Genomic DNA, 21,588 nt, shown 5'->3' with positions numbered 1-21,588 from the left:
CCAACCCCTGGAGGTCTGGTATGTTGTCAGATAAAATCATTACCTCGTAGATGATTCTTAGGGATATTTTTTTCTATATGAGCCTTAAAAGCTTTTCCCCTATGTTTTTAAAAAAATATTATTATTAATAGAAGGACAGAAGAAAAGAAGAAACACACTTCATGAATTCAAAAAGTCAGCAAAGACTACTCTAATTAAAGAAGACCCATTACTGAAGATAAAAACAAAAAAAATGAACACTACAGACCAATGTGCCAATAGATGTATTAGGAATAAAGGACTTCCATTCACTTGCAAGTAAGTTGCTTCATTTCGTTCTTAGAATAATTTTCCAAATATAGCATGGACTCATTATCATCATCTTTTTTGTATTCAATGCAATGTACTCTTAAAATTGTAAGCTTGATTTTAGTTTTAACTCATTGCAACAGCAGACTTAGCTCTATTTGATGGAAATATGAGTAAGGGAGAGCACATAAACTGAGATCTTTTAGAATCCACAGTGGCTTTAGTTATGGAATTTATATTTTCTCATCTTATGAACAGTTGAACTTTAAGAACTAAAATTCAATTAGATTAACTTTTTATCTCTCTAATATTTTACAATATTCAGAGTAAACTTTTTTTTTTCTTACAAGAGGAGTGGAGGAATTTTCAGAATAGAAGTTGGCCAACAACCAAAACTTACTGCAACTTGTATCATTGTCTTTAGGGATGTAAATAAAAAACATTGAGATAATTAGTTTAAAAAAACTAGAGGGACTGTTTAAAAGAAGTTAGCGGGTAGTGATGATGAAGTTTTAGGTGAAAAGTGTTGGGGCAATTCAAAGAGGCATGAGGGGACTCAAATGGAGAGTTTTCTTATCTTTCGAAAGTTTCTCTGTGACCTCCCAGGGAAAAATTCCTTACAACTTTGCCAGTATGCCAAAGGATAAAACTTGGAGTTTTGGGCCATGAAGGTGACAATTTCATCTGAATAGTTTTCCAAATTGCCAGAAGAAAATGCATTTCCTAGTTCTTCATAAATATTCCCTCCCCACACTTACTTTCCACCTTTTTATTCCCTATTTCATCCCACTTTAACAGGAGTGCACATGGTATCCTGTCACTTTTGAATTCTACTCTATTACATTTAGGTAGTTAACACATAATGTGAACACAGATTTTAGTAATGTCATGGCAAGAGGTCCTAAATTCGTCTTGCCTTTCTCAGAGAAGTAAGTGTTATGGGCCCGAGGAGAAGGGACATGGTCAGAGGAGCTCTTCAATAGATTTAGCAGGAGGAAAAACTATCTCTTTTCTATTCATTTAGATCTCCTCTGGAAGTATTTTTATAGCCAAACTGCCACTTTCAGGGAGATATTTCCTGGCACTGGGAGTGGGGAATTAACTTTCCAAGTAATTCTTATGATAATTCCTTCTTTCCCTGACTTTCCTAGAAAAGCCTTGAGATTAAAAAAAATAAATTAGAGAAAACTACTCTCAATCAACAACTCAGCTGTGTAGATTTATGGAGATGTTCTTCTGGCAATTGAGGAGGTTGGATTTATTGTATTTTCCCCTTTCAGGGTTAGAAGGGCAGGGCAAAGGGAATGGAAGAACCACATCTCATTGTTGATTTTTAACTTTGAAAATACACTCTTCTGGATCCACAAGTAAGGAAAGTATTGCTAAGCCTCGATTTTCACATTAGTCAGCCTTATGCCTAGAAAAAACCCCAAACAAAACAGCTTTCCCTTTGTTTTATTTAGGAGAAACTAAAATGATTTTGCTGCATTGGAGAACATATGTGACCAGATTAATAGAACTTTACATATCCCATATATATGAGGTTTCATGCTTTTCAACCATATTCTGGTTGAGTTATATTTAGTCTCCAAATTTATGGCAACCTGTGCAGAAAACCACATGTAGTAATACCAATGTACAGCTAAAGTTCTCTGCTCAGAAATGATGTCATCCTTCACACTTGTGTATCCTAAATATATATACATACTTATTTGGAATCACTAAATACATTTCTTATTCAGAATTGAATGGACATACTTGTGATACGCTGAAAGTAGGTTCTTAATGAATTAAAGATCTTTTTGAGGACTTGTTACATGAACTAGAATCATTGAAAGACAGTGGCAAACACACTAAAATGTTTGGAAAATACCAACAATGCTGTGTGAAAGCATCTGTGATTCAGTGGGCATAAGGTGGAGGTCTCAAATTTTGTTTCCTCTTGAGAAGGTATCAACAATATTGACTTTATAGAGACTGAAGTTGGTTTTTGCTGGATGAGAAAGATGACCAGAATGCCTGATTCTAAGCGTTTCAAAAAAATTATTGTACATGAACTGACTCAAGAGATGAAAATTTCTAACCATGACTGAGTAACTGGTACTGGAATTGCCCTTCTGCCATAAACAACTCAACAAAATAAATTATTGAAAGGAAGATGATAGTTAAAATAAGGCTAAGAGAAAGACTCCTAAAGTCAAACTTCAAAGAAGATATGCAACGCATGGAATTTGTCAGCTTGGATCCAGTCCATATGGAGGTGTAAAATGATACAAGCAAATACAATTTTCTGAGGGTATATGGAATTGTAACGGAATGAGAGAAAAGGGTGAATGAAATCAGCAAACTGGAAACCCTGTCACCCACTTTCCAGATGGAATCACCTTTGTATTCACAGAAGCAAATCTCAAATGTTCCTGATGGGGCTTATGAGTCACTTGCAAGGCAATCTCATGTCAAAGCCATATTACTGAAAAAAAAAGTAGTAGTTTATATATGTGTGGTACATTTTTATTTTAATGTTAACTAGTAGGTATTTGAGTCTGTAATTTTAAAATTTCTTTTTAGATGTTCGTTTAATTATCTTCATATGTATTCTTTATCTAATTACCGTGCTTTCAAGGTTATTTAACTCTCCCCCCAACACCCTACAATAGGGATATAGGAAATTTTACATATATTGCATAAGTTTACTATCTACCAGATCAAAATTGAAATATATTATCAGCTAGTTTTTCTCTTTTCAAGTTATTCTGCCACAGTTGCAAAAACAGACTTTTATGTTTGTTCTTTAATACTATTTCAACTGTAAAATGTTCTTGTAGGTGGACATTTCAAAATGTCTACGTGTAAATCAAAGCACAAAGTTTATACATATAATTTTTGAAGTTAGTTAGATATAGAATAAAATGTACTATGTAAAAATATAAAATAATAGTTAAAATACTTTAATTTTATAACATCTTTTTAATATTTGTTTTATAAAAGTTATTTCCCCTTATTTAAAATTACTTAAAAGTTGTTACAATGTTAAGAAATAAAAGACTAATTTGAACTACATAAAATTATAAGAAAATTATGTGCTTTCAAAAATATATGATCTGGGGCTTCCCTGGTGGCACAGTGGTTGAGAGTCCGCCTGACGATGCAGGGGACATGGGTTCGTGCCCCAGTCCGGAAGGATCCCACATGCCGTGGAGCGGCTGGGCCTGTGAGCCATGGCCACTGAGCCTGCGCGTCCAGAGCCTGTGCTCCGCAGCAGGAGAGGCCACAACAGTGAGAGGCCTGCGTACAGCAAAAAAAAAAAAAAAAAATATATATATATATATGATCTGGAGAAGGACCTTCAAGATGGCAGAGGAGTAAGATGTGGAGATCACCTTCCTCCCCACAGATACATCAAAAATACATCTACACGTGGAACAACTCCTACAGAACACCTACTGAACGCTGGCAGAAGACCTCAGACCTCCCAAAAGGCAGGACACTCCCCACGTACCTGGGTAGGGCAAAAGAAAAAAGAAAAACGAGATACAAAAGAATAGGGACGGGACCTGCACCTCGCGGGGGGGAGCCGTGAAGGAGGAAAGGTTTCCACACACTAGAAGCCCCTTCATGGGCAGAGACTGTGGGTGACGGAGGGGGAAAGCTTCAGAGCCGTGGAGGAGAGCACAGCAACAGGGGTGCGGAGGGCAAAGTGGAGAGATTTCTGCACAGAGGATCAGGGCTGACCGGCACTCACCAGCCAAGAGAGGTTTGTCTACTAATCCGCCAGGATGGGTGGGGGCTGGGAGCTGAGGCTCGGGCTTCGGAGGTCAGATCACAGGGAGAGGACTGGGGTTGGCTGCGGGAACACAGCCTTAAGGGGGCTAGTGCGCCACAGCTAGCTGGGAGGGAGTCCGGGGAAAGGTCTGGACCTGCCGAAGAGGCAAGAGACCATTGTTTCATGGTGTGCAAGGAGAGCGGATTCAGAGCACCGCCTAAATGAGCTCCAGAGACGGGCGCGAGCCGTGGCTATCAGCATGGACACCAGAGATGGGGATGAAACGCTAAGGCTTCTGCTGCTGCCACCAAGAAGCCTGTGTGTGAGCACAGGTCACTATCCACACCTCCCCTCCCAGGGGCCTGTGCAGCCCGCCACTGCCAGGGGCCTGAGATCCAGGGACAACTCCCCCCAGGAGAACACACAGTGCACTTCAGGCTGTTGCAACTTCACACTGGCCTCTGCCACCACAGACTCGCCCCTAATTCCATACCCCTCCATACCCCCCAGCCTGAGTGAGCCAGAGCCCCCTAATCTTAAAGCTGCTCCTTTAAGCCCCTCCTCTCCGGGCAACAAACAGACGCCAGAGGGCATCCTACATGCAGCAGCAGGGCCAAATCCAAAGCTGAACCCCAGGAGCTGTGTGAACAAAGAAGAGAAAGGGAAACTTCTCTGTGCAGCCTCAGGAGCAGAGGACTAAATCTCCACAGTCAAGCTGATGTACCTGCATCTGTGGAATACATGAATAGACAACGAATCACCCCAAAGCTGAGGCAGTGGACTTTGGGAGCAACTGTAGACTTGGGGTTTGTCTTCTGCATCTAATTTGTTTCTAGTTTTATGTTTATCTTAGTTTAGCATTTAGAGCTTATTATCACTGGTAGATTTGTTTATTGATTTGGTTGCTCTTTTCCTTTATATATATATTTTTTCTTTTTTTTTTCCCCTTTTCCTCTTTTTGTGAGTGTGTATGTGTATGCTTCTTTGTGTGATTTTGTCTGTATAGGTTTGCTTTTACCATTTGTCCTAGGGTTCTGTCTATCCATTTTTTTTAGTATAGTTTTTAGTGCTTGTTATCATTGGTGGATTTGTTTCTTGGTTTGGTTGCTCTCTTCTTTTTTTTAATTACTTTTTTATTTTAATAATATTTTTAATTTTTTATTTTAATAACTTCACTTATTTTATTTACTTTCTTTCTTTCTTCTTTTTTTTCTCCCTTTTCTTCTGAGCTGTTTGGCTGACAGGGTCTTGGTGCTCCAGCTGGGTGTCAGGGCTGAGCCTTAGAGGTGGGAGAGCCAAGTTCAGGACATTGGTCCGTCAGAGACCTCCAGGCCACTTGTAATATCATTTGGTGAGAGCTCTCCCAGATATCTCTGTCTCAATGTTCAGACCCAGCTCCACTCAACGACCAGCAAGCTACAGTGCTGGACGCCCCATGCCAAACAACTAGCAAGACAGGAACACCACCCCAACCATTATCAGAGAGACTGCCTAAAATCATAATAAGTCCACAGACACCCCAAAACACACCCCCGGATGCAGTCCTGCCCACCAGAAAGACAAGATCCAGCCTTATCCATCAGAACACAGGCACCAGTCCCCTCCACCAGTAAGCCTACACAACCCACTGAACCAACCTTACCCACTGGGGGCAGATACCAAAAACAATTGGAACTACTAACCTGAAGCCAGTGAAAAGGAAACCCCAAACACAGTAAGTTAAGCAAAATGAGAAGACAGAGAAATACACAGCAGATGAAGGAGCAAGGTAAAAACCCACCAGACCAAACAAACGAAGAGGAAGTAGGCAGTCTACCTGAAAAAGAATTCAGAGTAATGACAGTAAAGATGATCCAAAATCTTGGAAATAGAATTTAGAAGATACAAGAAACATTTAACAAGGACCTAGAAAAACTAAAGCGCAAACAAACAATGATGAACAACACGATAAATGAAATTAAAAATTCTCTAGAAGGAATCAATAGCAGAATAACTGAGGCAGAAGAACAGATAAGGGACCTGAAAGATGAAATAGTGGAAATAACTACCACAGAGCAGAATAAAGAAAGAAGAATGAAAAGAATTGAGGACAGTCGCAGAGACCTCTGGGACAACATTAAATACACCAACATTCGAATTACAGGGGTCCCAGAAAAAGAAGAGAAAAAAGAAAGGGTCTGAGAAAATATTTGAAGAGATTATAGTTGAAAACTTCCCTAATATGGGAAAGGAAATAGTCAATCAAGTCCAGGAAGGGCAGAGATCCATACAGGATAAATCCAAGGAGACACATGCCAAGACACATATTATTCAAACTATCAAAAATTAAATACAAAGAAAAAATATTAAAAGCAGCAAGGGAAAAGCAACAAATAACATACAAGGGCATCCCCATAAGGTTAACAGCTGATCTTTCAGCAGAAACTCTGCAGGCCAGAAGGGAGTGGCAGGACATATTTGAAGTGATGAAAGGGAAAAACCTACAACCAAGATTACTCTACCCAGCAAGGACCTCATTCATAGTTGATGGAGAAATTAAAACCTTTACAGACAAGCAAAAGCTAAGAGAATTCAGCACCACCAAACCGGCTTTACAACACGTGCTAAAGGAACTTCTCTAGGCAGGAAACATAAGAGAAGGAGAAGACCTACAATAACAAACCCAAAACAATGAAGAAAATTGTAATAGGAACATACATATCGATAATTACCTTAAATATAAATGGATTAAATGCTCCAACCAAAAGACATAGACTGGCCGAATGGATACAAAAACAAGACCTGTATATATGCTGTCTACAAGAGACCCACTTCAGTCCTAGGGACACATACAGACTGAAAGTAAGGGGATGGAAAAAGATATTCCATGCAAATGGAAATCAAAATAAAGCCGGAGTAGCAATTCTCATATCAGACAAAATAGACTTTAAATAGAGACTATTACAAGAGACAAAGAAGGACACTACATCATGATCAAGGGATCACTCCAAGAGGAAGATATAACAATTGTAAATATTTATGCACCCAACATAGGAGTACCTCAATACATAAAGCAAATGCTAACAGCCACAAAAGGGGAAATCGACAGTAATACAATCATAGTAGGGGACTTTAACACCCCAATTTCACCAATGGACAGATCATCCATAATGAAAATAAATAAGGAAACACAAGCTTTAAATGACACATTAAACATGATGAACTTAATTGATATTTATAGGACATTCCATCCAAAAACAACAGAATACACTTTCTTCTCAAGTACTCATGGAACATTCTATGGATAGATCACACCTCAGATCACAAATCAAGCCTTGGTAAATTTAAGAAGATTGAAATCGTATCCAGTATCTCTTCCGACCATACCGCTATGACACTAGATATCAATTACAGAAAAAAAAAACTCTAAAAAATACAATCACATGGAGGCTAAACAATACACTACTAAATAACCAAGAGATCACAGAAGAAATCAAAGAGGAAATCAAAAAATACCTAGAAACAAATGACAATGAAAACACTATGACCCAAAACCTATGGGATGAAGCAAAAGCAGTTCTAAGAGGGAAGTTTATAGCAATACAATCCTACCTGAGGGAACAAGAAAAATCTCAAATAAATAACCTGCGCTTACACCTAAAGCAATTAGAGAAAGAAGAACAAAAACAACCCAAAGTTAGTATAAGCAAATAAATCATAAACATCAGATCAGAAATGAAGGAAAAATAAATGAAGGAAATGATTGCAAAGATCAATAAAACTAAAAGCTGGTTCTTTAAGAAGATAAACAAAATTGATAAACCATTAGCCAGACTTATCAAGAAAAAAAGGGAAAAGACTCAAACCAATAGAAATGAAAAAGGAGAAGTAACAACTGACACTGCAGAAATACAAGGATCATGAGGGATTACTACAAGCAACTGTATGCCAATACAATGGACAACCTGGAATAAATGGAAAAATTCTTAGAAAATCACAACCCTCCGAGACTGAACCAGGAAGAAATAGAAAACATAAACAGACCAGTCACAAGCATTGAAATTGAAACTGTGATTAAAATCTTCCAGCAAACAATAGGCTAGGACCAGATGGCTTCACAGGCGAATTCTATCAAATATTTAGAGAAGAGCTAACACCTATCCTTCTCAAATGCTTCCAAAATATAGCAGAGGGAGGAACACTCCCAAACTCATTCTATGAGGCCACCATCACCCTGATACCAAAACCAGACAAAGATGTCACAAAAAAAGAAAACTACAGGCCAGTAACACAGATGAACATAGATGCAAAAATCCTCAACAAAATACTAGCAAACAGAATCCAACACACAATACTACACGATGGTCAAATGGGGTTTATCCCAGGAATGCAAGGATTCTTCAATATATGCAAATCAATCAATGTGATACATCATATTAACAAACTGAAGGAGAAAAACCATATGATCGTCTCAATAGATGCAGAGAAAGCTTTTGACAAAATTCAACACCCATTTATGATAAAAACCCTCCAGAAAGTAGGCATAGAGGGAACTTAGTTCAACATAATAAAGGCCATATATGACAAACCCACAGCCAACATTGTTCTCAATGGTGAAAAACTGAAAGCATTTCCACTAAGATCAGGAACAAGACAAGGTTGCCCAATCTCACCACTCTTATTCAGCATAGTTTTGGAAGTTTTAGCCACAGCAATCAGAGAAGAAAAGGAAATAAAAGGAATCTAAATCAGAAAGAAGAAGTAAATCTGTCCCTGTTTGCAGATGACATGATACTATACATACAGAATCCTAAAGATGCTACCAGAAAACTACTAGAGCTAATCAATGAATTTGGTTAAGTAGCAGGATACAAAATTAATGCACAGAAATCTCTTGCATTCCTATACACTAATGATGAAAAATCTGAAAGAGAAATTAAGGAAATACTCCCACTTACCATTGCAACAAAAAGAATAAAATACCTAGGAATAAACCTACCTACAGTGACAAAAACCTGTATGCAGAAAACTATAAGACACTGATGAGAGAAATTAAAGATGTACAAACAGATGGAGAGATATACCATGTTCTTGGATTGGAAGAATCAACATTGTGAAAATGACTATACTACCCAAAGCAATGTACAGATTCAGTGCAATCCTTATCAAACTACCAATGGCATTTTTCATAGAACTAGAACAAAAAAATTCACAATTTGTATGGAAACACAAAAGACCCTGAATAGCCAGAGCAATCTTGAGAAAGAATAATGGAGCTGGAAGAATAAGACTTCTGGACTTCAGACTATACTACAAAGCTACAGTAATCAAGACAGTATGGTACTGGCACAAAAACAGAAATATAGATCAATGGAACAGGATAGAAAGCCTAGAGATAAACCCATGCACATATGGTCACCTAATCTTTGATAAAGGAGGCAAGAATATACAATGGAGAAAAGACAGCCTCTTCAATAAGTGGTGCTGGGAAAACTGGACAGCTACATGGAAAAGAATGAAATTAGAATACTCCCTAACACCATACACAAAAATAAACTCAAAATGGATTAAAGACCTAAATGAAAGGCTAGACACTACAAAACTCTTAGAGGAAAACATAGGCAGAACACTCTATGACATAAATCATAGCAAGATCCTTTTTGACCCACCTCCTAGAGAAAGGGAAATAAAAATAAACAACTCAGACCTAATGAAACTTCAAAGCTTTTGCACAGCAAAGGAAACCATAAACAAGACGGAAAGACAACCCTCAGATTGGGAGAAAATATTTGCAAATGAAGCAATGGACAAAGGATTAATCTCCAAAATATACAAGCAGCTCAATATCAAAAAGACAAACAACCCAATCCAAAAATGGGCAGAAGACCTAAACAGACATTTCTCCAAAGAAGATATACAGATTGCCAACAAACACATGAGAGGATGCTCAACATCACTAATCATTAGAGTAATGCAAATCAAAACTATAATGAAGTATCACCTCACACCAGTCAGAATGGCCATCATCAAAAAGTCTGCAACAATACATGCTAGAGAGGGTGTGGAGAAAGGTAACACTCTTGCACTGTTTGTGGTAATGTAAATTGATACAGCCACTATGGAGAACAGTATTGAGGTTCCTTAAGAAACTAAAACTAGAACTACCATACGACCCAGCATTCCCACTACTGGGCGTATACCTTGAGAAAACCATAATTCAAAAAGAGTCATGTTCCACAATGTTCTTTGCAGCTCTATTTACAAAAGCCAGGACATGGAAGCAACCTAAGTGTCCATCAACAGATGAATGGATAAAGAAGATGTGGCACATATATACAATGCAATATTACTCAGCCATAAAAAGAAACGATATTGAGTTATTTGTAGTGAGGTGGATGGACCTAGGGTCTATCATACAGAGTGAAGTAAGTCAGAAAGAGAAAAACAGATACTGTATGCTAACACATATATATGGAATCTTAAAAAAAAAATTATGAAGGACCTAGAGGTAGGACAGGAATAAAGGCTTAGTCATAGAGAATGGACTTGAGGACATGGGAGAAGGGGAAGCTGGGACGAAGTAAGAGAGTGGCATGCACATATACATGCTACCAAATGTCAAATAGATAGCTAGTGGGAAGCAGCCGCACAGCATAGGGAGATCAGCTTGTGCTTTGTGACCACCTGGTGGGGTGGGATAGGAAGGATGGGAGGGAGTCGCAAGAGGGAGGGGATATGGGGATATATGTGTACATGTAGCTGATTCACTTTGTTATATAGCAGAAACTAACACACCATTGTAAAGCAATTATACTCCAATAAAGATGTTAAAATAGTATATATATATAATATATATATATTATATATATATATATATATAATATATATATATAGTCTGGAAGCAAAAAATCTTTATTCTTAGAAAATCTATGTGTTTTTCTTAAGTAGATGCTTATACATGGTGACATTATAATTAGCATGAACATGGTTAAGAAGGAGTTTTAATACTATTTCTTAATGGAAAGAAAATAGTTCAGAATTCGAACTTTATTTCCTGTATTTTTAGAAATGGTAACACTTAATGTGTTGAAAATTTTAAGTACTTTATATTCTCAGTTAAGGGATTTTTGTATTTATCATTTTTCTTTAGAAATACTTTTTTTAGTGAGCAAGAAAATACCAATGTAATACTTAGCTATAGGAATGATAATTTTAGGAGTTAACACATTTCAGCAATTTTTGTCAAGATTATATATCAAAACTGTATTCTCTCTGATATTAGTTTTTTAATTAAATTAATAATGCTTATGCAAGCAAATCCATTTAGGAAACATTGACTTATGCAAAGTTACCTAAGAGCAGGATTTTCATCGCCTTTAATAAGCTTAAATGCTTTATAACTCACCAAGAAGGGATATGCAAAATTTCCCAAACATTTGATTTTAGATCCTTCTTTGCTGGAGAATCTCCTGGGGTGGTGATTTGTCTAATGCATTTTAGGACATGCCACTTTAGAATGTGCTTTATACAATTACAACCTTTAGAAGTTAATCATGATATTTCAAATATAATAATTTGTATATAACTGCAAAAATATCTTCCAACTTGCTGTGTACTTACAAAAAAAAATAAAGTCTTCAGAAATATTCCAAGTAGTTGTGCTATATATTGATTTTGCTTGTTGAAGACCTCAGTCTTCTATGTGTCATTGAGAATAACATGAGAACATTTCAAATTTTATTCTATCTGATATTTAAATCTACACCTATAAAAATTTAATTTTGTTCTGTCTTATTTGGCTAGCAAAATGGTAGGTTCAAATATCCCTCATGTTTCTGTATATGTAATAATGCGTCTGTTTTTATATTGCCTTCCTTGTTGAAACCAGGTGCCTATTCTTTAAAAACTGTATAAATAGTAGTATTCCTTCTTTTCATTCAGATATTTTTTTCAGGGCCTTTGTTTTTGACAAAGCAAGAAAGCGATGCCTCTGGTTCCCTTTCAATAGCATGTCAAGTGGAGTGAAAAAGGAGTTTGGCCATGAATTCGACCTCTATGAAAACAAAGGTAACTTCCTTCTCCCTAAATATTTCGTAATGAAACCAGTATAAAATATATGTAATTGCCTGCCACAGTGCACTTTCTAACTGATTTTTTCATTATATCATGGATCTATTATGCAGTCAATTCATCTATTAAGACAGATGACACTACTGCCTTGACTATTTTCAGTATGGTACTTTAAAGAGAGCTTTTCCCAAATTTTCCATAGTTAGATTATCCCTCCCCTCTTTGTTTATTTCTAGTAACATCTCCCGGAACTGATATTCTCCACAGTCGTTTTAGAAAGTGCCACCTTAAGTTATTAGTTTAAGACATTTTATATAACAGCAAATTTTGAGTTTACTAAAGTATTCTAAATTTTAATAACTTTGGATAATTAATCTAAGTTATAGTGATGATTGCTGATAACAACAAAACGTGGAGGTTTTGAAAAATTAGTTGGATCTATTCCTAGTTACATACTTTTAAAAAATCTTTGAAAGAATTGAGACCATATTATTAATTTGTCTACTTCGGTAGTTTGATATTATATTCACAAGGTGTGTATTTTGTTCAACAGTGGATTTATAATAATAAAATAATTGAAGAATGTTTACTAAATGTGTATTTTACAGAATAAATCTCTCATTACACAAAATAATAATCATGAATTATGTTTATGATAATACTATTTATTTCAATTTTAATGTTTTCTTAAATCATACTGTGTTTTTTATTAAACTTAGGTATTTAGTAATATACACAGACATTTCTTTGTTAATAGGGAAAATGTTTAAATGAAATTAAAATTAATTCATGTTAGAAAATAAGATGATCTCTATACACCCCAATAATTCTGTAAATCCTAAACATAATTCATAATCTAGTATAAAACCATCTTTAATCTTCTAGGTTGCTAACAACTGTATATACTATTATTGGATAGAAATATACAGCTTGTTTCAATTTGATTGTCCTATAATTTAGCAGCTGATCTGTTAGCAAAAATATGAAAATAATAATCAGCATAATGTAATTATCACATACACACACATACACAAAAACCCACACAATTTTACGGATATAAAGACAAATCAGTTATTTCCATTATCTTAAAGTAACTTTTTGAAGTCAATATAGGTTTACAAATTTTTGTTTTTAATATGTTCTTAAAATGGCCTGTGAATTTGAGCAAATCATTATGCTAAATTAAATTTGCCTGTCCAGTTGAGTATATAGAATAATCTACATTAAGTAGGTAGACTAATCTCTACAGTTATCCAGGTATATACTCACAAAATTAAAACTCCTCAATGGTCTTTTTTGTTTTGGATTACTCTGAAATGTATTATTTTGAAAATATTAGTAGAACTTTTAGGCAAGAAATTTCAATATGATTTGTGATGGTTTATAAGCATTACTTAAAGATTTGCATGGAATTTTATCATTTTTATTTTTAATATACACAGCAGATATGTTACACATAGTGATAGCATTTTTCTCTGCTTTCTTCTGATAGACTACATTAGAAACTGCATCATCGGTAAAGGAGGTAGCTATAAGGGAACGGTATCTATCACTAAAAGTGGCATCAAATGCCAGCCCTGGAATTCCATGATACCACACGAACACAGGTAAGAATAGCATGAAGAAAAGAGGATAGAGCCTCTCTTTTATAGGTTTGTTACCAATCCCAGGTTAGTGCTTCAGAATAATCCTACACTTCTATAATTAGCCAACTCTGCAGAAGTGTATTAGGCCAAAGCTTATCTGAATTCGTAACTGCTATTTAGCCAAAGAATAAAAAAATTATCATTAAGATGTAGCCTAACATTTTTTCACCTCAAAACCTCAATTTATAGATCTTGATGTTTGGGAAGAAATAATAAAAAAATAATTAAAAAAATTTTTTCCCTCTCTTTGCCTGCGAAGAGGCACAGCACTCTGCAGCTGGAGTGGAGAGGTTGCCTGTGATAAGTTGGAGATGGAACAGATTCTGATCTTACATAACCAGGGCCCAAATGTTCTTTAACCATGGTGGTTCTCAAACTTGACTGCACATTAAAATCACCTGCTACAAGCCCTTAACAAATCCTACCACCCGGTCATCAACACAGACCAATTAAGTCAGAATCACTTGGCACCAGTATTTTTTTAAAAGTTCCCCAGGTGATTCTAAATCACAGTCAAAATTGAGAACCTCTGCTAAAAATTCATGCCTCAGATTGACCAACTTTCCCATTTCACCTAGTGCCTAATGACTAGAGAAAACTTCTTATTCCTTGGAAATTAAATGTCTACAGTGAAGAGAAGAATTGTGTTCATTATAACAGATGAATGCTATTTAGGCTCATTAGGCTCATTAGTCTGAGAATTTTAATCATCATGGAGGAGAAGTATAGATATCTACTCACTAGAGAGCCATATATAGCCAGAGTTTTTCAAGATTTATTTCACAAAGAATTTTAACAGGAACTAAAGTAGTTTAAAACAGCTCTCCCTGGTTATTAGATGAATTGGAAGACTTAGTTTACCACGTGCCAAGTACCTTGTTGAGCAGTATACCTGGTTTATCTCATTTAATCCTCTCAAGAACCACAAAGTAGGTGATTTTATTAGTTCTGTTTTTTACATGGTGAAACTGAAGAGCAAAGATCCTTAGTAACTTTTCAAGGTCATGCACAACTAGCAAGTGGTATGGCCAGAATCTGAGGCCAGCCAGTGTCACTCTGTATCCTATGTTTTAACAACCCCAGGGCCTTAAACACCCAGCAAATCAGTAGGATACATGCTGTGACCTGTTTTTGCAATAGAGGTAGTAACTTGCTTGATGAATTCACTTTTTATTCCATTTCATTCATTTGGTGGGGGGCAAAACTATGCAAGATGATTTTACTTCAGTAAACAGAAACGGAGTTCACTGGCCCACATAAAAACAAAAAGAGTTGGTTGCTCTACACTGGGATCAAACCTGTGATTTTGGCCTTGTTAACAACAGCTAGTAAGTGTCCAAGCAGATCAGCTTTACAGTGTTTCAATAACAGAAAACAACTAATTTTTCCAAATTCATTACTTATGAATTACATGAGTACCTCCAAAACATAGTTTTATCTTTACATTACAAAACAATGTAATTGGTTTTGTCCTCTCATAAGGATTTGCATGGTGTCACTCCCTGCATAGTGAGGAAAACATTTTGCTTAAATAGATGGATCTAAGTTTTTCATGAACAAAGGAATGGCGTTTGAAATCAATCCTACCCTAGTTGAGGAGAGTGCACTGGATGACCTACTAGAGGTCTTATTTCAACCCAAATTCTCTATGATTGTCATTCTCTGCTACAGGAGTACATGTGAAATAGATCTCCCTGGGAACTGGCTTCCCAGTCCAATCAGCTATTTTACCAACAAACATTTCCTTGTGATATAAAGCTTTAGGGCTGAGAGGACCTTGTACATTAATCAATTTTTTTTATTCAATGGGAGAAACACATTTTCATCAATTAGCAACTTATTGGAATATCTACATGCTAGGTTAATACTTTTAAGTGTTAACTAAAGATTAACTCTATGGAAAATTGAAAGAGAAATATATATCTATATACATCTGTCTAGAGGAGTGATTTATTGTCAACTCCCTAAATTGAAATATTTTACAAATGGCTTAATGGGAAGATGATGATAGATGATGAAATTAGTACAGAAGCTTAACTAGAAAATCAGGTGACCTGATATCTACATCTATATCCTTCACTGGCCACCCAGCATTCATTAAAGAAGCAGATGATGGAATGGATCAAGTTTCCTATGAACACAGTTCATATTAAAAGAAAAGAAAAGGTGGCCAGCACCCAGAAGATCTAATTTATGTTTCAAAGTATATTTGGATATAACTCAATTTTAAATATTCCTTCACTTATCTCTCTAAAAATAAAGCCTTGCTCACAAGGACAGAGAACCAAAAATAGTATATATGTGAGTAAAAGTTTGTTACAGAGCCTATTGACTGGCACGGGGTGTGTGTGTGTGTGTAATAGGTTCTCATAAACATGTGTTGAATGAACACATAGAGTGCAAAGATCAGGGCTAGGCTTCATCGCTTGGTCAAGTATGGGATACTAAAGAAAAGCAGGCTGAAAACTTCAGAATACAAAAGAAAACCAGTTAATCGGGGTAAAAAGTCATATACACCAAAGACTGAAGAGAAGAGATGACCCAGACTGCTCTTTACCCTGCATGTCCTAAAGAGGAATGTGATATGCATTGATATAGAATTGTGGGAAGCAGCACACATTTTTCTCTTCATTTTTCATTTTTATTAACTCCAGTGGGAAAACTTTATTCATCTTTTAACCATAGCTAGTTTTGATTTCTACTTTCTCTCTTTCCCTTCCTACTTGCATTTTTCCTACTAAACTGTTGACTTATTCATTCACTACTTCATTTTTTTTTAATTAATTAATTATTGTCTGTGTTGGGTCTTTGTTGCTGTGCGTGGGCTTTCACTAGTTGTGACGACCGGGGGCTACTCTTCATTGCGGTGCACGGGCTTCTCATAGTAGTGTCTTCTCTTGTTGCGGAGCACGGGCTTTAGGTGTGCAGGCTCAGTAGTTGTGGCTCACGGGTTTAGTTGCTCCACAGCATGTGGGGATCTTCCTGGACTGGGGCTCGAACCTATGTACCCTGCATTGGTAGGTGGATCCTTAACCACTGCACCACCAGGGAAGTCCCATTCGCTACTTCTTCACAGCTTCTTCTTTGCTTTACAAATCCCCTGGAAGGGTATATATGTGTATATGTATATGTGTGTGTGTGTGTGTGTGTGTATGTGTGTGTAACAAAATCTCTAAAACTGTAGATATTTTATATGTGTGCATTTAACATGTGTTAAGTCATTATTTAGTTTTTTAAACTTAATACATAAAATGATATAAAATGAAGCTTATAATAATCTAATTCATTCCATTCATCTCGTAAGTGAAGTTGAAAACCCAAAGAGTTAAGTAAATTATCTAAGGGCTAGTGTCATATACTAGTCGAGTGATACATATGGGGCAACAATGTAGATTTTTGTGATCAACAATAACTTATTTTCAGTACTATACTATACCAAGCTTTTTCAGAAAATAGAGTTATAGGGGGATTTTCTTAGGTAAATTTGATTAATGTGGTACTTTATGAAAAAAATATAAAGTAAAAGTCAGTTTCCATTCTATCAGAAAAATGTGTATTTCATTATAAATTTAGTATGAAAAATTGAAGAACTGGCAAAGTGAAAGGAAATAATTTTCACACAATGGCACAAAGATTATCTTAAATTATTCTGGAATAATGGGGCTAAAATTAAGACAAAAGATGACTTATTTTTCCTTTGAAAATTACTGTTAGGAACTGTAAAGTCATGATAAGTTTTCATTATATTATAAGTTTTGTCAGTCATAAGACGTAATGTCTAATTTTTGTTCCCCAATATTTAAAATGCTAGTGAAGTAGGGATATAAACTCTTTATGTAAAGACATTTTGGCATTTCATGTTTATAATACTTAATAGATATCTTGAAAATGTTTGGTTAGTAGTAAGTCTCTTGGACTCTTTATTTTTGACCAATAATTTACATTTTCTGAGCACTTAACTCTGGTGTATTTCCTGTCCAAATTAAATAATTTCATTGCAAAATGTTGCTTGGTACCCAAGGCATGTCCATATTTATTTTATGCCACAGCATAACAAAAATGATTATTTCTTAACTAGAGGTTTCAGTGGGTAGGAAACATATTTGAATGGTATTTACTGAGAGACTAAGATCTTTGGACTTCACTGTAATTTAAGTACCATTTAGATCTCAGAGGTCAGTAAAAGTAGAAATTAAGCTTTATAGCAAAAATTGAACTGAATATTGAAAATGTAACTGGATTTTCAAAAAGAAGTGCTTACTAATGTTACCTATAGATATATATTGTTTACTTATGCTTTTTTTGTGTGCAGTCTAGCAGACACTTGCAGCATCATTGAGGCCAAGGTACAAGCAGTACACAAGAATAAAAAGGGCTTTGAACTCTTCTGCTCTTATGTGGAAGTACTGTGTGCTGGTAACAAAATTATAACCAGGGCATTAGACATTTTAAATGAAGGTAATATATTGCAGTCTGCATGCAATGGCCAACTATTATGAACTAAACCTGAAAGCACCAAGCCCCAGTCACAGGGAAAACTTTTAAAATTTTTAACGAGAATAAGCATTTCTGTTTTTTACTATGACAGTCTAAAGACTACTAAGTGGAGTGTGCTTAATAACAGATGGAGTTTATTAAGTGTCAATTACTCTCTCATCTCTTTGAACTTCTCAAAACAACCACATAGGTGTAAGATGTTATAAATTATGGTTATACTCAGTGTATAGGTAAGCTAGTAGGCTGAAAGAGGCTAAATTGCCCGCTGGGGTTTCCAGTTAGTAAGACAGAGCTGAAATTTGAGTCCAGATTCAACTTGTTTCTAGACCCTTTGTTCCTGTTACTTTATCAATCTATTTCTCAATTGTGCAGAAAAATGGGGGGCTATCATTCATAAGAAAAGCAATAAACAAACAAATAATTATCTCAGATAAGCAGTGTAATAGTGAGATTTCAAGGTCTAGGGCAGTGTTTCTGCAGTCCTCTCCTAAGTGGCTTTCCTCAATCATTTGCTGCCTTTGAGTGGAACTTTGAAATTGTGGCTCAACCAATGTCAATTAGGCTCTAGAATGATTGGCTCTTAGTGAATCCAGAGATGAATCATTCTTAAGGCTGCTGAATACGAGAATTCAGTTAGGTAAATGTCTATAAAATTTAAGTATCTTAAGCATAGATGGAAATGACAGAATTCAAGTTAATATCTATGGAGGTCTGAGATAGAATAAAGGATTTCTCCACTTTTGGGAAAACATACCCACTAGTTAGTAAAATTAATAGCCCCCCCCCAAAAGTTGCATGCTCTTATACTGTAATGATTATCATTTTAAAACTAGCTTTTTGCCTTCGAGCTATCGGGGTAAAGACCTACAGGAAAACTACTGTCGAAATCCTCGAGGGGAAGAAGGGGGACCTTGGTGTTTCACAAGCAATCCAGAGGTACGCTACGAAGTCTGTGACATTCCTCAGTGTTCAGAAGGTAAATGAACCTGAATGCCATGTGGGGCACTCTGCTCTCCCTTTGTGTAAAACTGCAACTCACATTAAAGGTTAACAGAATTGAATCAAATCACAATGAATATGATGTTCATTCAATTGCAACTATAGATCATAATTCGAGCATTTTTATAGGATGTTTTAAAAACTGATTATCATCAGATTAATGCAAAATAATGGAGCAAGTTATCAGTTTGAATTTCAAAAGAGCCTGAGGTATCTCTTCGGGGAGAGTAAAAGTTTGGGCTTCCTCATCTGCTGTTTTGAGCTCATAATAGCTCAAAATCTGCTCCCATACATCACCTGAAAGGAGCAGAATGACACTTAGCCCTTTATGAGTAACGCTAATTCTACTCATCCAGAACCCACTTCTGCAGAAGTTTTGTCAAAGCTATTTTGAAGTGGTGTGGCAAGGGTATACGGACCCAGAAGAGAATAAAGGAAGGGGGTCACTGAAAGTCCGAGTGCCCTGTGTGTGTTTTGGTGAACCAAATTTGATACATAGTCTGGAACTGAATACCATTCAGAATGGTATCTGAAGAGATCAAAACAGTAGATCACAGGCTGTATGGAAGGCAGGCACTCTAAACCCATGTCTGTGTCTTCACCTCCTCTCACAGCATGAAAGGGCACTGTCCTTACTTTTACAGTGGAAACTGAATGACGGGCAAGAAGGAAGAGTAACCATATCAGCATTGTATATGGTTTCATTTTCCTTGGTTATCTGGCTACTGAATAGCTGGCTTTTTAGTTCTGTCAGAAACTAAAATACTGAAAATCAAAATGAAACATGGATTGAATTCTGATCAAAATTTAGTAGCATTTTGAAGTACCTGGGGTGGGGATTACGGCTGGAATGCTGTCCAATTTTTATAGTAAGGTATTTTACCTGTTTGTTATTAACCAGATATTTTTTGAACTATTTCTTCCATAATATTCATTAAGTATTAGGTTGATATTTATCACATAAAAAGGCCATTGTTAGCTAACTGTCACAGAGAAGGTGAATTTGTTTTCTGTTGTTAGTTAATTTAACATTCTTGAATTCATGTGCTAGAGCCAGTTCCATCTGTTTGTAAATTCTTACTTTCCATTCCATATCATATTCTGTTCACTATAACTTCTTCATTGTTTTTCTTTTCTTTTAAAAATAATAAACTGATCTGTGATAACGTTATGAATGTCTGTTTTGTATGAATAAGTCTGTAATGTTTGTCTTAAATTTACACATGGAAGAAAACCCTACTTTTAGGGAACTCTCCGCTATCACAGTTTTCTGAGGTTGAAAGTTATTGGCAAGGAGTTTTCTTTATTGGTTTTGTTTGATCTGGGACAGTGTTTACAAGGGAAGGTAAACTGGTCAAACTTTAAACAGTTTAGCATTTACCTTGCCTGCCTAGTCTGTGGGAATGTGATTTTTCAACCCCTGATTTAAAAGAAGAACCTTCATCAAACTATATTGGCATATATCTAAAATGACAGGCAATGTAGAATAAATGTGATAAAAAATAAATGCTTGGAAAAATTTCTGGTATTCCTTAGCTCATTAGAGTATACGTCCCTAATATTTTTTAATGATTTGAGGTCATCGCACCTCCCTTAGAAAAGGGCATTGATCATTAGTATGAATGGCACATGATGCTATTGGTCACGGTGGCATTAAAGGTTGCAGATATGCTTTTTCTGGAAACAACTAGAAGTCTGAAAGAGTAGACTAACCCTCCTGTGAGAGAAGTAAACCAACACCTGTCCTATAGGCTAAACATATTTCAGGGACTGTGAATTGAGCTGTCATATTTAAATTCATGCTAACATAAACAATGTTTTAGCAGGATTTTAATGAAGAGGATCTAAAATAAGAAGAAGCATTGTCAATACATTAATGAAGAAAAATAGCTATTTATAAAATGGGTAATACAAAATATACAAAATAATGTTGATATGATGTAAATTTCTATTAAAATACATATATGAGGAAAAAGCCTCAAAATCCACAATGCTTAAATAGTGTGATGGGTGAGACATTTTAATCTATGGATATTGTAAATGTCAAGTTCCAAAGGTTATATTATTATGGATGAAATATTAATGATCACATCATTTTGTATATTTTAAAATTAAATAAGAAAAGTATGTGGTCAACTTTGGACTGTTCTTTGGAAAAGGACAAGTAGAACAGTATATATTTTTTGAAAATTTTTTAACTATATTAAAATATTTGCTAAATAATCACCTGAAATTTGTCTGCAATTTTGGTTCATAAAAATATATCTGGTATTTAAAGATTAAAATTATTTTCTTTTAATTTAAACCTTTGAAATATATAAAGCATTCCAAAATGAATACTCGTTT

At 35.7% G+C, this 21,588-nt stretch overlaps 1 protein-coding gene across 3 annotated transcripts in view; it reads left to right on the top strand.

The window, feature by feature from the left end:
• Positions 1-21,588, top strand: part of HGF (hepatocyte growth factor) — an 83,335-nt gene that overhangs the window by 8,077 nt on the left and 53,670 nt on the right. For 2 of the 3 annotated variants that reach the window (XM_019940506.3, XM_073809604.1), the window contains exons 3-6: positions 132-297; positions 11,985-12,097; positions 13,593-13,707; positions 19,077-19,219. In XM_019940506.3, coding sequence (XP_019796065.1) covers positions 132-297; positions 11,985-12,097; positions 13,593-13,707; positions 19,077-19,219 — 537 coding nt within the window. The remainder of the gene's footprint in view (positions 1-131; positions 298-11,984; positions 12,098-13,592; positions 13,708-19,076; positions 19,220-21,588) is intronic. The other variant, XM_073809603.1, reaches the window with a different exon arrangement.

The sequence above is a fragment of the Tursiops truncatus genome, chromosome 9 (genome assembly GCF_011762595.2).
Source record: "Tursiops truncatus isolate mTurTru1 chromosome 9, mTurTru1.mat.Y, whole genome shotgun sequence".
In the NCBI taxonomy this organism is placed as follows: domain Eukaryota; kingdom Metazoa; phylum Chordata; class Mammalia; order Artiodactyla; family Delphinidae; genus Tursiops; species Tursiops truncatus.
This window is presented reverse-complemented; position numbering and strand designations above follow the sequence as displayed.